Here is a 16,414-nt window from a genome sequence, read left to right on the forward strand (position 1 = left end):
ATGTCAGTTAAATTAGCTTCCAAAGTCCTTCTGAAAATATTTTTACGCAACTATAATTGACCGTTTTCCCCCATCGTTAAAATCCATGAAATCTCTCCAAGTTTGAATACTGAATGTTATTAAATCCCTCTCCTCAGGACCAGGACCTTCTGTCTCCTGGCATTATCGTCAACAGCGGACACGGGTCAGCCTCTCCCACCCTGGAAGGCAGCCGCCACCTCAGTCGCAGCAACATTGACATCCCCCGCTCTGGTGCGAATGACGACACCAAGAAACAACTGGCTCGCAAGAGAAGTGACTCTTCCACATATGAGCTGGACACAATAAAACAACACCAGGCCTTCCTGTCCAGGTGTGTTGAGTCCTTACCTGAGAGAGGTTCTTGGTTTTTGTGTTTTAGGCATGGCATGATATGATTTTGTGCCGTCCTTCCAGCTTACACTCAAGTGTGTTGCGAAGTGATGGAGTGTCACGCAGGTCGAGCAGCAGCACCATGCTGGATGGAAGCTCCCTGGGGAAGTTTGAGTTTGAGGTGTCTGACTTTTTCCTGTTTGGCTCACCGCTGGGTTTAGTACTCGCCCTGAGAAAAATAGTCATCCCCATGCTGGATGGTAAGTAAGTTTGGACAGAGAATTTCAATACTGATTTTATCTTTACATCATAAAAAAGAAAGCTCTTAGCAAATGCTCCAACCAAAGAAGTGAGTCCCTATCTTCTTTACTTCCTCCCTCATATCTCTGGTTGGATCTCTCCCCCTAGTGGCCCAGCTGAGGCCTGCCTGTCAGCAAGTCTACAACCTGTTCCACCCGGCCGATCCCTCAGCCTCCCGTCTGGAGCCTCTTTTGGAGAGGAAATTTCACCTCCTGCCCCCTTTCAACGTTCCCCGTTACCAACGTTTTCCTCTGGGAGATGGAAACTCTGCCCTCCTGGGTGAGTCGTCTGCACCAATTATGCAAATCCTCACTAATATCCATTCAATAAAAATCCAACCATGAATGACAGTTTCAGTTTTACACAGTGGATGTATTTCTGACTTGGATTCACGTGTGAAGACACTAATATAAAAGTCAAAGAAGCTACACTAACATAAAATAGCAAAGCATCTAATAATACAGACACTGACTGTAACCTGATTTCGGGCTCTCTATGGACGCATGCCGGAGACAACAGGTGCCTTAAAGACGTCTCTGTAGCAGACGTTTTTCTCTCGTTTGTGCTTCAGCGTCTTCTGTGAAGTAGTTTATTCATCTGAATGTGATCATAGTCCCGCTGGTGGTTTCTGTTTGGACTGGAGTAACCCTTAGAAGCTCAACCCTTCTTTTATTTAAAAAAAAAAAAAAAATATTCAACTGAAATTATTCTCGCGGCAGTGCAGCATGGGAGATAATCAGCTGTGCAAGTATATTTCTTACTTTTCATGCTGGAGTTTTGTTGCATCACAATCCTGATAGTCATCAAATAATTGTTACTGAATGTCACCAGGCCTCCATGTTACTACTCAACACGGTTTTTAGCACTAGTCGATTTTAAAAGGACTGATTCATCAGTTTATGTTTAATTAGGATGTAGAAAATGTAATGATTTGGAGGTTTCCATACATCTAAATCCTTATCTTAGCTTTATGTGATGGTGTTCAACTGATTGGCAGCTGAAATGGGTTTGACTAAGGGCTTGACTCTGCTTCCTTGTCTCACGTTCAATTGTTCTTGCTTCATATATTCTTGTCTTCCCTGTCCTCTTTCTTTCTTTCTTTCTTCCTCTCTCGGCCTTCTGTCCCCACATCTGCATATTGTGTCACTCTACCTTTGCCCCCTCCTCCCCTTGACCTCTGCCCTTTCTGCCCCCTCCGCCTCCCTCTGTAGTGGAGACAGTCCAGAGCAACGCTCAGCTGCTACTTGACAGCGGGCCTCCCATGTCCTTTCGCTGTCAGGAGACGATCAGTGAGACCTGCATCCCTGTGCCTGTGCTAAACTGGCAAGAGGGCTACCTCAAAGCCACAGCTGCCACCATGGAGTGTGTGTAGCCTCTCCCATTCAACTGCATCTCTCCTCACTCCAGTTCACTGTGTTTCTTCGTCTCTTTGTTGCTGTCTCATTCAGACGCTCACATTTCCTTCTACGTGTCTTTTCTAAGTATTCCCATTGCTGTATTTCAAATCATCCCAGAGAAAGATTCAATAGATGAGGATGTATGCCACTAATACACCTTGTCTTTCATTGAAATTGCTTATTATAATTCACTAATTTCCTAGTTAATGTTCCGGTTGGAAATTATCTAATACTGCTATTTTAAAAATTTGCCTTGGAAATACTCGGTAAAATCTGATATGCATGTGTTGTGATGTCATGATGTGATGTCATGATCTGGTCACTACCATCATATAATGATGTCATGTTCAGTGTTTGGAGGATACAAACTTTTCTCTTTTTGTCGGGGGGGTTTTATTGCATCATTTCCAGAACAACAGAGAGCATTTCTGCTATCAACTGAATCTCAGAGACATTTTGAAGATGACATTGCACTGCTTGTTATGTTGTGTTTGCATCATGTGTGCTATGTGGACTTCTATCTATGCATCCCAAATACATTGTCCTGTATGTTTCACCTTGTGATAATGGTCAGATGCCATCTGATTTCATTTTTTGTTTAAAAAAAAAAAAAAAAGTCCATCACCATGTCTACAAAGTCAGATGATTTCAACATGATATTGCTCTGCAATGAGGTTTAAAATCTCTGTAAGAATAAATACTAACATGTGGGTGTGACTGTAACAGATGTAATTTGATGTTCACCAGGTGTTTTATGTACTCATGCACTTGTGTTTCCACATAAAACTGACCTTGGCTGCCTTTTGGTTTCACATGTGCTCTGAAATCATGACGCATCTCTCTCCTGCCACCCTGACCCCACCCCCACCACCACCACCACCACTGGGAGCTCCCCTTTCTTGTGTCTCTGTCTAATGGCATCTCCCTGTTTCGACTCAATAGCGGATGTTGTTCAGTCTCATGGTGGTGTCTTCATGGACAGTTCGTACCCATCATCCCCTGTAACGGGCCCCCTCTCCCGGGGCCAGCGGAGGGCCAGTGAGGTCAGCATTGCCAGCCAGGTCTCAGGAATGGCAGACAGTTACACTGCCACCAGCATAGCCAACAGTAAGTGTTCTCAGTACTGACAAGCTTCTCTTGCATCCACTCACACAATCACTGGTCCAGTTATCCAGCAACCCTTCTCTCTGTTCCAACACCTCAACTCCCCTTCTTCACCCCACCTCTCTCTCCATCTCTTGCTCTCTCTTTCTCTCTCTCTCTCTCTCTCTCTCTCTCTCTCTCTCTCTCTCTCTCTCTCTCTCTCTCTCTCCCCAGCCTTCTCCCAACACTCTTAGTCTGACACCGCACACACCCTGCAATCCAGCTGGAGTAGTCTAGTCAGCAAGACAGGCTTGAATGCCTTCCTCCTTTTCGTCCTTCTGCTTAGCCAGACCTAACACCGAATTATAACCAGCTTGTCAGGCAGTGTGTTTTCTCCATCTTTGGGTGAAATCCCAATATGAGCAGAGGGTACAGTCCAAAAAAAAACAAAAAACCTGTCTAGTGTCTAGTTTCACTGTCTGTCTTACTCTTATCCACTGTCTAAATGTAAATGCAATGGATGAGTGCTGCATTTATCTGATGTTACGATGCATGTAGACACCTGCTTCCCTCAGCCATCCCTACATTGTCCACTAACCAGTGTAATGGCTGCAGAGGAGATGACTGGTATCCTGATGTATGTGAAAATATCCTCCGCTGCCCTCCCTCCCTCTCTCTCTCTCTCTCCCTCTCTCTCTCTCTCTCTCTCTCTCTCTCTCTCTCTCCCTCTCTCTCTTTTATGCTTTTATTTGTACCTCGCATTAGCAGCACAGGATCTTTATTCCTTACAACACAACTGTGGAGAAGAACTCCAGAGGGATGTTGAAGAGTAACACTGCTTTACGTCCTTCCTTTTTTTTTACTATGCAAAAAATTCTTTTTCAGAATTCACTGTTCTGCTGGAGGTTGATCGCTACCATCAGATCCATCTTAGCACCACTTTTCAAACAGTGCATACTGTTGTAAACTGTAACATACTCACATCCATTATTTCATGTATTTTCTGTCTCTTTGTTTTCTTCCCATAGCCAAGCCACGCCCAATTAACCAATCCAAAAGTTTCAGCCTTTTGTCCCAACTCGCCCTATCACCACAAAACAAATTCTTTTTGAAAAGTCCTCCTAAGTCCCGTAAAAAGGCTGTTTCTGATGAGGTCACAGCGTCTCCTGATGCAGATGTAGAGGCGGTGCTGGGCAGTGAGGCAGAGACCAGTGAAGGTCAGATCCCCACTGGTCAGTTCGAGAACTGCCTGTCAGCCGGGCTGGACTCCGCTATATCTGATCTGGTCTCTCTGGACTCCCAGACAGAAGTGGAGCAAGGTACTTTAATAATGGGACTTTTGAACTCAAGCCTAGAGCTCTTCTCTGTGCGCTGCTCTGTTCTTTGTAAATATCTAAACTTTCTCTTCTAAAAATGGCTCCTTTTTTTCTGCTTTTAAATTCTTTCACAAATGATTGATAAGGATCTAGGTCAATCCGTTGATGTTGAGTAATGTATAAATCCAGACTTTGTCCATTCTAATCTATCACGTTGTTTAATGCCCATACTAACATGAGTAACCATCTTTATTTATCATGCGATAACGCATCCCTTCTCCTGATCTTTTTCTTCTTTTTGCACTTAAATTTCACCTCTTGGTTTTTCTATGTTTAACAATTATAACCTGCTGATTTTCCTCTCTTAGCTGAAGAACTTCTGGCATCGGTGGTGACTCTGGAAACTAAAATGGTCTTTTTGCTTTAGCTTTAGGGGTGTAGCGTCTTTACGGGACAAGGCATCACATACATTCTTACAGTTTTAATTGCAGATCTGCACTATATTTACTCAATTCCCATCATAGTTGCAGCCCGTTGGTGGGGCACCAAGCGTTTGGACTTTGCTCTGTACTGCCCTGATGCTCTGACTGCTTTCCCGACCGTGGCGTTGCCGCACCTCTTCCATGCATCATACTGGGAGTCCACCGATGTTGTGTCTTTCCTCTTGAGACAGGTGAGTGAACATTGGAATAACGTCTCTTCATACGTGACTAGCAGACTCTTCATTCCTCTTCTGAGATGCTGAAGATGTGTGGTTGAAATTTCTTTTGCAGGTCATGAGGCATGAAAACTCCAGCATCCTAGAGCTCGATGGGAAAGAAGTGTCTGAATTCACCCCCTCAAAACCTCGAGAGAAGTGGCTCCGCAAGAGAACGCATGTGAAAATTAGGGTTGGTGTCAAACCTAAAAAAGCTTTGAAATAAAACGAATGTTAGTAAGTAAAAGAAGTGACCAGAAAATCCTGACTTCTTTTCTTTTTTTTCTTCTCTCATCCAACAAATAGCACAATTAACAATTTTTTTTATGGCGAGGACAGAACTTATTTTCACCGTGGGTGTTTCTGTCTTCAACAGAATGTCACGGCCAACCACCGTGTGAATGACGCAGTTTTCACAGAGGATTCCCAGCAGGTGGTGACGGGTCGCTTCATGTACGGTCCTCTGGACATGGTCACTCTGGCCGCAGAAAAGGTGACGTCATCTTTTTAGTTCTCACAACAAAGACTTCTGTCGATAATGTAATAATAATAATAGTAATAATGTAATTTGTACTGAAGGTTTTGTAATCCTGTTCAGGTTGACCTTTACATCATGACCCAGCCTCCTTCAGGGGAGTGGGTGTACTTCAACACAGAGGTGACCAACAGCAGTGGTCGTGTGTCTTTCGTCATCCCAGAGGACAAACGCCTGGGGAACGGAATCTACCCGGTCAAAATGGTTGTCAGGTGAGATCCAGTCCTTCTCCCTTCGCTTGTGCTTGCATGCTGGTGTTCTGTTGTTTAAATATTACACATGCGTCACATGTTCCAGATGTCGTTGTTGTCTGGAAGCCTGACCTCTGTTAAATTTGAAAACTTTTTAATTGTTATCCTGGTTCCTCAAAAGAGATGTCAAGACAAAATTATTCCACTTGGACTTTTTATCTTACTACTTTTTCTTGTTTCCAGGGGTGACCACACCTTTGCAGACAGCTACCTAACAGTTATTCCTCGTGGCACAGAGTTTGTAGTATTCAGCATCGATGGGTCGTTTGCTGCCAGTGTTTCAATCATGGGCAGTGATCCCAAGGTGCGAGCGGGAGCCGTAGATGTTGTCAGGTACCAATCTGCTCCTCCTCTCCTGTTGAAACAGGATTTCCTCCCAGAATAAAGCACATTAACATCTGCTGTTGGTATTTATGTTCTGGGATCGGTTCTGCTCTTCCTCCCTGCAGGCACTGGCAGGATTTAGGCTATTTGATCATCTATGTAACAGGAAGACCAGACATGCAGAAGCAGCGGGTCGTAGCTTGGTTGTCGCAGCACAACTTCCCTCATGGCATCGTGTCCTTCTGCGATGGTCTGGTTCATGACCCACTCAGGCATAAAGCCAACTTCCTCAAGGCCCTCACAGAGGTGAGAGAATGCTTTACTTTTAATTAAATTTTAGATAGATAGATAGATAGATAGATAGATAGATAGATAGATAGATAGATAGATAGATAGATAGATAGATAGATAGATAGATAGATAGATAGATAGATAGATAGATAGATAGATACTTTATTAATCCCGGCGGAAATTGCACATACCCACTACTCAGGCATTACATATCGAATAAATACTGGATAAACAGTATAAAATTAAATAAAATCCATTCAACCCCGTGCTGACCTCTCCACCTCCCCCCTGCTCCTCCTGAGAGAGTCATCGTACCCCCTGATGGCACGGGGCATGAAGGAGGACCTCAGCCTCTCTGTGGAGGCGCTGTGTGACAGCAGTCTGCCGCTGAAGGTGCTTCACTGCTGGGAGAAGGTGGTGTGTAGGGGGTGGCTGGTGTTGTTCATGATAGCCCTGACTTTAGACATGGTCCTGCTCTGCAGAAGTGTCTCCACAGAGTCCAGGCTCAGCCCGACCACTGAGCCCGCTCTGCGGATGAGTTTTTAAGACGATCCGTATCTCTTTTCCTGGCCCCCCTACCCCAACACACAATGGCGTATGACAGCACACTGGAGACTACGGATTGATAGAACACGAGAAGGACCTTAGGACAGATGTTGAAGGAGGCCAGCCTCCTTCATGAGGCTGGCCTCATGAAGGAGTGACCAGTCCAGTCTGCTGTCTAGCTGCAGTCCCAGGTACTTATAGTTTCCTACCACCTCCACCTCACTGCCTTTGATGATCACTGGCTGTGGAGAGGGAGGGGAGGGGCCCGCCAGGGGCCCGCCCCGCTCCGCCCCGCCCCCCCTCCCGCCCCGCCCCGGAAATCCAGCACTATCTCCTTGGTCTTGGAGACGTTGAGCTGGAGCTGGTTCTGGTGGCACCACTCCTCAGAGTCAGTAACCAATGCCCTGTACCCCCCCTCATCACCCTCCCGGATACATGCCACAATCGCAGTGTCATCGGAGTACTTCTGTATGTGGCATGTATCCGAGTTGTGCTTGAAGTCCGATGTGTAGAGGATGAAGAGAATGGGGGAGAGCACAGTCCCCTGTGGCGCCCCAGTGCTGCTGGTCACCATAGAAGACAAACAGTCCCCCATACGGATGTACTGGGGTCTGTCCGTTAGGTAGTCTGTGATCCAGCTCACGAGGTAGGGGTCCACAGCCATGGAGGTCAGTTTATCCTGCAGGAGCCGGGGCTGGATGGTGTTGAAGGCGCTCAAAAAGTCAAAGAAGACCACCCTGACGGTACAGCCCCAGGCGTCCAGGTAGGAGAGCACACAGTGGAGGAGGTACAAGACAGCGTTGTCAACCCCAACCTTGGCCTGATAGGCGAACTGGAGAGGGTCCATTGCACCCTGCACCTGTGGACGCATGAGCTCCAGGACCAGTCGCTCTAGGGTCTTCATTACGTGGGAGGTAAGAGCGACCGGTCGGTGATAGTTGAGCTCAGTAAGGCGTCCTTTCTTGAGTACAGGGTCAATGCAGGAGGTCCTCCACAGTGACGGGACCCTCCCCAGCCGCAGACTGAGGTTGAACAATCGCTGCAGGGGGTCTCCCAGTTCCAAAGAACAGGCTCGGAGGAGTCTTGGGGAGACCTTGTCCGGTCCAGAAGCCTTATAGGGACGGAGCCTCCTCAGCATTGTCGCCACCAGGTCTGCAGTGATGACTGTCTCGGTCGTGGTGGGAGCAGGAGGTCGTAGCAAAGTTGGAAGTCCAGTGGTTCAGGTGGGGCCATTGAGCTTCGCAGTTCTAGGAGTGGGCTCGGGAGAAGTGGCAGGGGTGGAAGGAGAGGAAGCACAGGAGGAGGAAGCATCAGTGGAACGGTCTGCAGGGCTGGGAGAGGCCTGGAATGAGGAGCCGGGAGTGGTGGGGGAGCTGAACCGATTGAAAAAGCTGTTTAGTTCATTCATTTAGTTCATTTACCTCAGCTGTCAAGTTAAATACCCAGATGATGCTACCAAATGATGCTTATGTTCATTTGACTGATGCCAGGCTCACATGAAGATCTTCGCCGGCTACGGATCAACCAAAGACATCTCCGTCTACACCTCCATTGGTCTCACTCCTGCACAAATATTCATCGTAGGTCGACCATCCAAGAAGATGCAGCACCAGTGTCAGGTACCAAGAATTTGACCCTTTTTAGTACCAATAAATATATAAATATTCATTTCATTAAACAATAAGGTAAATATTTAACTGCCTCTGATTCTGTTGACAGTTTATCACAGAAGGGTACGCAGCCCATTTGTCCCAGCTGGAGTTCAACCACCGCTCTCGACCGGCCAAGTCTAGCAGTGCACGTATGGTGTTACGTAAAGGCAGCTTCGGACTGGGTGCGAACAGCGAATTCCTGAGGAAGAGGAACCACCTGCTGCGCACCATCTCCTCCCAACCAGCCCCCAGCTCCCCGACAGGCAGCATCCACAACAGACCCGAACGCACACAGAGCCAGTCAGACGGCGAACGCGTGGAGTCCAGTCACAGTTACAGTCAGGGAGCAGCACAGCGCAGCATGAGCATCACAGCCAGCTGCTGGGGTCGCAGCAGCAGCACCAAGCTGGATCCAGGCATCTTCAGCCCCAAATGAGATGAGGAAGATGACTGGAGAGCACCAAATATACAGACATGAGAAAGAGACTCATGATAAATGATGATGAAATGCAGAGATTGAAAAATACATAGCTGGCGCCAAATGGGTTAACACCACAATGAAAACAATAGGTGCTATAAAACAATCTTTTTAAGCTATCTCTCGTCGCACTTAACACCAGTAGTTACAGAAGGGGCTGCATTTATGATGAAACAGGCTCAAAACTCAACAGGCATTTAAAGAACCTCCTCCTGAAACAGGGACATGTAGCTTTCATGATATGACTCCAGACTATTTCTACTGTTAAGTAAAAATTTATCTGTCTTGACCACAAGGTCATCTTCCTGCTCAAGCAAGCTTTTAGTTTGCAACCCCCCCCCCCCATGTGACGACGCAGAGTGGGTACTGGTATTAGGTCCAAGTGCTGATGTTGCAAGTGGAACTGAGTCCTGAGGTGACCGTAAGCACAACACTTACTGTTGAGAGCAACTTTGTGCGTTGCAGTTTTGAAGCTTTTTATGTGATAATCAGATATGTTCATGTCTGGGAGCAGAGCTGAGTCGGGTAAAACTGGATTGAATGTGTTTTACCGAACTCACATTCAGCCAAAACCAATCAAATTGAAGAATCACAAACATTTTTAAAAAAATCTTTGTTTTGGAAGCCAACTTAAAATGATTTGAACTACAATACTTTTTCATATTGAGCTCGCATTTATAAACCAGAATGGCAACACCAAACCATACAGTCCAGTTTTGCTTGTTTTCTATTTGTTTCTCGGACCAAAGAGCCACCCGCTTGTCAAACACGGAAAACCACGTAATTACCCTTTAATTACGGCTGCAGCTCAACTGTTCCTGAGATTTTACAGTATTTCATCACGTCTTTACACAGTAAAGACACTGCAGTACCTTCCTGAATCTGCAATGTATAGCTCCACTGGAAGTCTCCCACGACTGTGGTTTATGTGCCAAAGTAAACAGTGTAGACTGATATGCTGTGCATGAAGACAGAGGAAGTGGCTGGGGCCTCCTGTTTAAAAAGAAAATAGATGTATTTAGTTGAATGCCTTAAAAAGGCTTGTACATACTTGTTATATTACAGTGCAGATCTGGTATCTGGTCCACTGAAGACCAGTTTTTAGTGTCTTCTTTACTCTGGGGGTGATCACCTCCTAATTGAGGATACAGTTTATTGATAAATAATAATAATTGTTATTTAAGACTATAGATATTTTAAAATGTATGGATTTTTGTGAACAAAATGTGTTTTAAAATCACTTTAGCTGTATTGCTGGATTTTTTCCCCCTCAAACATAATTTGCAGCTGCCAAAAACTCAGAGGTCTTTGTGTGGTACAGTATTGTATTTTTTTTTTATTATTATTATTTTGCAGATCACCAGACTTGTATCAACAGAACTGCTATGTCATCTATTGTATGTTTGTTATTAATCGTTTTGTAGATTTGGGATATGGCTTCTCTCTGGTTATTCCTAAGCTGTAAATGAGGCATTGAATGTGGTCATAGAGAATCCTGTTTTTGGGTAAGGTCTCTCTTATTTGTTCTGCTGCGCCTGTAGAGGAAAAAAAATCTGCAAATTGTAAATTCTGTACGATACGCTGTTTGCCATGAATTTCTCAAATGGGTAAAAATGTGTCTTATTAATTCAAATGTTTATTTGTCCCTCTAATAGGCATGTATAGAGCTGGCTGCAATAGACCAGTATGAGCTCAAATGTAAGGGGAAGTGTGCAATAATAACCACACACAACGTCAAACAGACTGTTGAGTGAACGTCACAGTGCATTGACAATCAGATCAACAGGCACATATTCTACATGTCAAAATGCAGAGGGAATATCAACGCATCTGACTTAGCTCCTTGAAAAAGCAGAGAACTTCCATGACAGCACCCCAAACTGTATACTTACATAATCATTATGTGTTCTAATGTGAACACAGAGGCTGTCTTAGACACAGTTGCTAAATAAATACTACCGACAAGGAGGTTATAACACTCCGATTTGCCACTCTTTATAGGAACCTATGAGATACTGAACTTTGTGGTTATTTTGCAGGCTGCAGCTTGTAAAGCTGTTGGATTGTATTGGGTTATTATTGATATATGACTGATGAGGAATGAGGAACACTTGGTTCTAGGTCACTGGTTGTGGATCTCAGTGTACTTCTATAGACTACCTGGTAAACAACGGTGTAATTATACTCTGTTCCTCTGTCCCTCTGCACTTTGACAGTTTCAGATTGAGCTTGAAGCCAAATACACATAAAGCAATTATGAATGCTGCTGATTCGAGGATGCGTGTTTGTACATTGATAATTATTATATAATATATAAAGGATGGGCAACTACTCAACAAGATTCACCTTCCTCAGATTTGACTTATTTGGATATCAAAATCCAGAGAATGTAAAGAAATGAAGTGAGGTTTAGAAACCAATCGACTTGATTCTGCTACGAACACACACACATTACCACAGGCCTTACATCTCCCATTTCTGCCTTACACTTACCAGTGTGTTGCAAGGCCTAGAATCAATGCTGCTCACTTTCAAATTCACTTAATTCAAAAGGATTGACTGTTCATGTAGACTGCTGTCATAGGAAAAGGCCATATTTTCTTACAAGGCTTTGGTTTGAATCAGTTTTCATTTTGAAGAAATTGTACAAATGAAAAATTTGATATATTTCACCAACAATAGTTAAAACCACCAGTCTCAAGGTTAATGCAATGCAATAACTGTTCCAACAGTTAGTATTCATATATACCACATACCTAATATTTTCATTGTACAGAGTGTGTATCTTGTAGGTTTTGGATAACTTCATTTTATCCATTCCTTTGTGTTATATGTACAGTGTATAAAGGACATATAAAGAACCACCGTGTGATTTGGGCCTTTTTTCCACCTTTAAAATATTAATTAAGTATAAAATGATGCAACTGAATGACAAGGATGCTGACCTCAGAGGATAGAATGTTTAAATCATAACACAGTTTATTATAATTGACACCAACTTTCTGGATTCAGTTAACACAAATACAGATTTCTTAACCAGAAAGAAACAGGACATTAAAGAGTGTGTGTGGAGCACCAGTAGTAGTAGGAGCCAATTTAACAGTTGAATTGTGAAGCCAAGTAAGCACAAGGAAATCAATTTCAAATACAAACAAATCTGAAGGGTCAGACTGTTTGCATTACAAATCTATAACACAGCAGATCATCTTTGCAGGGAGTACTAAAACCTGAAGAAAATAAAACATCAGTATAAACATACATTGAATGTGTAAACTGGGATCTTTCCTTTAAGTGGATCTCAGTTGTCTCAAAGCATCAAACTCCTCTGTTTCTCTTTGAAAACAGCAGGGACTTTTTTCTGGCTTAAACAGGAATAAGTTTCTGTTTATGCCAGAAACTTTTTCATGTAAATTAAAAACAGTCCCAGTAATTACCCCCTTCATCAAAACACGGGTAAATACCAGGTATCTGTCTAAACTAATGATGTGATTCAGTTTTTAGAGGCTGGTTATTTGGCTTCTTCTACCTGTTGGTTCCCAGTTTCCTCTGGAAGGCATTCCCATCTCCCTTAGTGGCTTGCTAGGTGATGAATGGAAATTCATTGTTAGATTAAATTATGTTTATTTCACAAAGATCTCATTGAAAGTTTCTCTTATACCTTGTTGATGTCCTTGTGCTTTTCCCGGCTGACAATTTCCTCTATGATCTCCCCTTCTCCTCTTATCAGTCTTGGAGGAAAAAACAGAAATTGACAATTTTAAGGAAACAGAAGAAACCCGAGGCTGATTTCAGACAGACCTGATTTCAAAAGATGGGAAGTTGTGTAAAACATCAATAGAAAAGTGATGATTTCCCAATTATTGCTGACATTAATTTACACTGAAAACAACACAGTATATCTTACAATTTCATTCATGTGTGTAAACACATGCTTATTCTGAAATTCATGCAGTTGACACGTCAAAAAAAAAAAAAGGCAAGAGCAGAACGGAAAAACTGGAAACCTCAAGAAAGGATTGTTCCTCTAATGAAAAGACTAAAACATCCCAATGATTGGTAGAGGTTTACAACTTTTTGAAAATCTGTGGGTAACAGTCAAACAATTTAAGAACAATGTTGGTTAAAAGAATTTGCAAGTACAGTAATTTGAAGACATCACATATACTGTGTATATATCAAAAGACTCATAAGTTGAAGGAATCTCTGCTTATCTCTGCCTGACGTGAGCTCACGAACTACCAACATAATGTCAGAAGACAAGTGTGTTGCTGCAGCTGCATAAGCATGTTAAGACCACTGAGACATTTATCAACATACAGAAATGTCATCGATGTGTCAGGTGGACTGACACAAAGTGGAAAATTGTCCTGTGGTTTAATACATTTTCATATATATATAAAATAATTAAAGTAGTCTTGGGGCAAAATAGGAAGAGGACCATCCAGGTTTTGGTTATGGGTTTATAGTTACTGTATCAACTAGAGCAACAGACACCTGAGCAGCTAAAGTCATTCTTCAAGCAAGAATAGAACACAATTTCACTTTGTTTTTGTACTGAGTGCTCTATCACACTGTACCAGTGACACTATGAAAAAGATTTGGAAATCACTGCATACTATTTTTACTGACATAATGTTCCAACTTTTTTTTAGTTCACTTTACTTGTATATGAATTCTGTGGCTGCTTTCTATCACATGATGCTGGAGCTCTGGCTTACCTGGTGCGTCCTGTTTCTGGGTCCACCACCCTACGAATGATGCTCTGTCTGGCCTCATACTCCTCTTTGGTCAGGGGCCTCTTTGTGGACAGTCTGGCTTTCTGCTCATCTGTCATCACTGCAGAGGAAATCACTCAAATATAATTCGCTATATACCTAAAATGTGATCCACAATTGTCTTTGGGATTTAATTTCTAACTAATAATATTCATTTAATATTGATTTTAAGGCTTTCATGAGTGTGATTTTGTAATGGGTAGATGTATTAAGCCATTGTTGGGAAGTGAAAGAAGTGGACTGTGTTATCATAGTGATCAATACATATTTCTGCCTAAAGGCAATCAACGATAATTTGCTGATAACCCCAAAACAAGCATAACTATCCATTGTTATTTAAATTACTGTTTCTCTTATGGTTTCATGGGAAAAATACTAAATCATAATCTAAACTTGCAGCGTAATACACAATGCTGCAGATGTGACTGAATAAAAAAACCCACACATACACACATGCACACACACATCTCCCATGTAGATAATGTGACATCACAGCCGACCAAAATTGGTAATCAAGAAGTGCTAACTTTCATGGATTTGTGCACATTTGTGCATAAAATCCAGAAGAAGGAGAATGTTTTGAACATTTGCAATAAGTCTCATGCGTTTAACTTAAAAAATATTTTTTTGGTTTCAATTTTTTTTTTAGTACACATGGAACGAGTCATTGTTTTCCACTTGACCATTTAAGCAGACAACCAAAAATAATTTAAGAATAGATTGTTATCATTCTTAGCTAATCAAGTGATTTGTCTAGACATCATCAGGAAATAAAGATTTTCTTTGTAAATCATGGGGGGGGGGGTGTTAAAGTCAATGGTCTCATAGAAATTAAACTAGACATTCGGAAAGGAGGTGATCATTAGAGTTGATCAGAATTTTTTGGTGATAAAATCAAATGGTCAGCTAATAAAACACATGGGCATTCTATTTTAAAAGAGTGAAGTTATTGGATGTCCCACCAGGTCCGACCTCCACTGCCCCCTCGTCAGTCTGCCACACATCCAAGTAAGGTGGAGGTTTGTCCGGTGGAGGACAGGACAACACAGCCTCCGCTCTCATCTCCTTCTTCTTCATCAACTTCTCCTCCTTCTTCTTCAACTTCTCCTCCTTTTTCTCCTTCTTCCTCTGTTTCTTAAGCTTCGCTTTCTGCTTCTTCTCCTTTTTCCTGGCTTTACGTTTCAACTTCTTTCTTTTTTCATCGCTAGATGAGGACGAAGGTGACGAAGAGGTGGACGAAGAAGAAGAGTCTCTTTTCCGCTTCTTTCTTTTCACATCTGAAGGAGAAGAACAGAAGACGGTCAACAGAGTTCTGTGCTAACATTTTCGCTGGAAGCCGTCTGGTTCAATGTGACCAACCTTTATTCTTGTGTGATGCTTTCTTTGACGATCTGCTTCGACTCCTGCTGCTGGATGAGGAAGAGGATGAGGAGGAGGAGGACCGGCGTCGTTTCTTCTTTTTCTCGTTTTTTTTCTCTCTGTCTGGCCTTTCGTGAGATCGGCTGCGATCCATTATGGAATCAACAAAACTGCAATGCGCCTAAAACCTGGCGGAAGGCTTCACTAAACTGTATCGAGTGTGTACCGCAGTTTACGGAAATGTGTCCCATCCCGTTTTCTGTCCGATGGTGCGCGGAGTTACATCATGAAGGTTCCACTTTCCTACTTCAACTGAGGCAGAGGGATCTCTCTCTCTCTCTCTCTCTCTCTCGATAGATAAACCATAAATTTACTAGTTGCTGTGTAGACTCATAAAAATCACTTATAAATGCTGAATTTTTTTATTGCACTTTTGGCGACTTCCAAAAGTTTATTGAAATCTTGGTAAGAAAAGCTAAAACCGGTGCAAGACGCCTTGGAAGAAATGAAGGACAATGTGAAGAAAATGCAGAAAGACATGGATGAAAAAGACCGAAAAATTGTTGTCTTGGAAGAGGGACAACAAAGAATGGATGATTTGGTACAAAGCATCCGTATAAATGATGTGATCATCAAGCCGAAGAATTACAGAAATGCTATGTCTAGCGCTGACATCGAATCTCTGGAGCAGCAAGTGAGTTCTCACCTGAGGTGATCCGGACCAGATTGAGACGTGTTACCCATCACCATCTGGAGGTAGGAGAACACCTGCAGGGCTGATAAAATTCAACAATCGAAAAAAAAACAAGGCTTCAAACTGAAAGGAAAAAATGTCTACATTAATGAGAATCTCACTAAAAAGAATGCTGATATCAGTAAAAAAAAAAAAAAAAGCTCGGCAACTGAGCTGTCGATCAACTGGGCTGATCGACAGCACGTGGACCAACAACTGCAGGACCTTCATCAAAACTAAGGGGCTTTCTCCGCATGTTTCTTTTTGGATGTTGCTGATGATGTTTCAACACTGATGAGAGTGAAAATATGTTGTAATAACATGTC

The 16,414-nt window shown here is 42.9% G+C and overlaps 2 protein-coding genes across 7 annotated transcripts in view; one reads left to right on the plus strand and one right to left on the minus strand.

The window, feature by feature from the left end:
- LOC137592215 (membrane-associated phosphatidylinositol transfer protein 2-like) overlaps positions 1-9,179 on the plus strand; it is a 40,869-nt gene extending 31,690 nt beyond the window's left edge. For 4 of the 5 annotated variants that reach the window (XM_068310206.1, XM_068310209.1, XM_068310208.1 and 1 more), the window contains exons 13-25: positions 138-352; positions 436-611; positions 760-930; positions 2,991-3,155; positions 4,160-4,450; positions 4,972-5,120; positions 5,221-5,337; positions 5,521-5,637; positions 5,743-5,891; positions 6,114-6,263; positions 6,380-6,560; positions 8,582-8,710; positions 8,811-9,179. In XM_068310206.1, coding sequence (XP_068166307.1) covers positions 138-352; positions 436-611; positions 760-930; positions 2,991-3,155; positions 4,160-4,450; positions 4,972-5,120; positions 5,221-5,337; positions 5,521-5,637; positions 5,743-5,891; positions 6,114-6,263; positions 6,380-6,560; positions 8,582-8,710; positions 8,811-9,179 — 2,379 coding nt within the window. The remainder of the gene's footprint in view (positions 1-137; positions 353-435; positions 612-759; positions 931-2,990; positions 3,156-4,159; positions 4,451-4,971; positions 5,121-5,220; positions 5,338-5,520; positions 5,638-5,742; positions 5,892-6,113; positions 6,264-6,379; positions 6,561-8,581; positions 8,711-8,810) is intronic. The other variant, XM_068310210.1, reaches the window with a different exon arrangement.
- An 870-nt stretch (positions 9,180-10,049) lies between these two features.
- On the minus strand, positions 10,050-16,391 carry arl6ip4 (ADP-ribosylation factor-like 6 interacting protein 4). 2 transcript variants are annotated; one of them, XM_068310213.1, is made up of 6 exons: positions 15,356-16,391; positions 14,959-15,273; positions 13,940-14,057; positions 12,880-12,949; positions 12,748-12,800; positions 10,050-10,214 (listed from the first exon to the last, which is right to left on the minus strand). In XM_068310213.1, the coding sequence occupies exons 1-6, from the start codon at positions 15,507-15,509 to the stop codon at positions 10,061-10,063; spliced, it is 864 nt and encodes a 287-aa protein (XP_068166314.1). In that variant the 5' UTR covers positions 15,510-16,391; the 3' UTR covers positions 10,050-10,060. The 2 variants fall into 2 exon arrangements, with proteins under 2 accessions (XP_068166314.1, XP_068166315.1); XM_068310214.1 differs by lacking the exon at positions 10,050-10,214 and having other exon boundaries at positions 12,176-12,800; positions 15,356-16,385.
- Between the last annotated feature and the right edge of the window lie 23 nt (positions 16,392-16,414).

This window comes from Antennarius striatus, chromosome 3 (genome assembly GCF_040054535.1).
Source record: "Antennarius striatus isolate MH-2024 chromosome 3, ASM4005453v1, whole genome shotgun sequence".
Lineage (NCBI taxonomy): Eukaryota > Metazoa > Chordata > Actinopteri > Lophiiformes > Antennariidae > Antennarius > Antennarius striatus.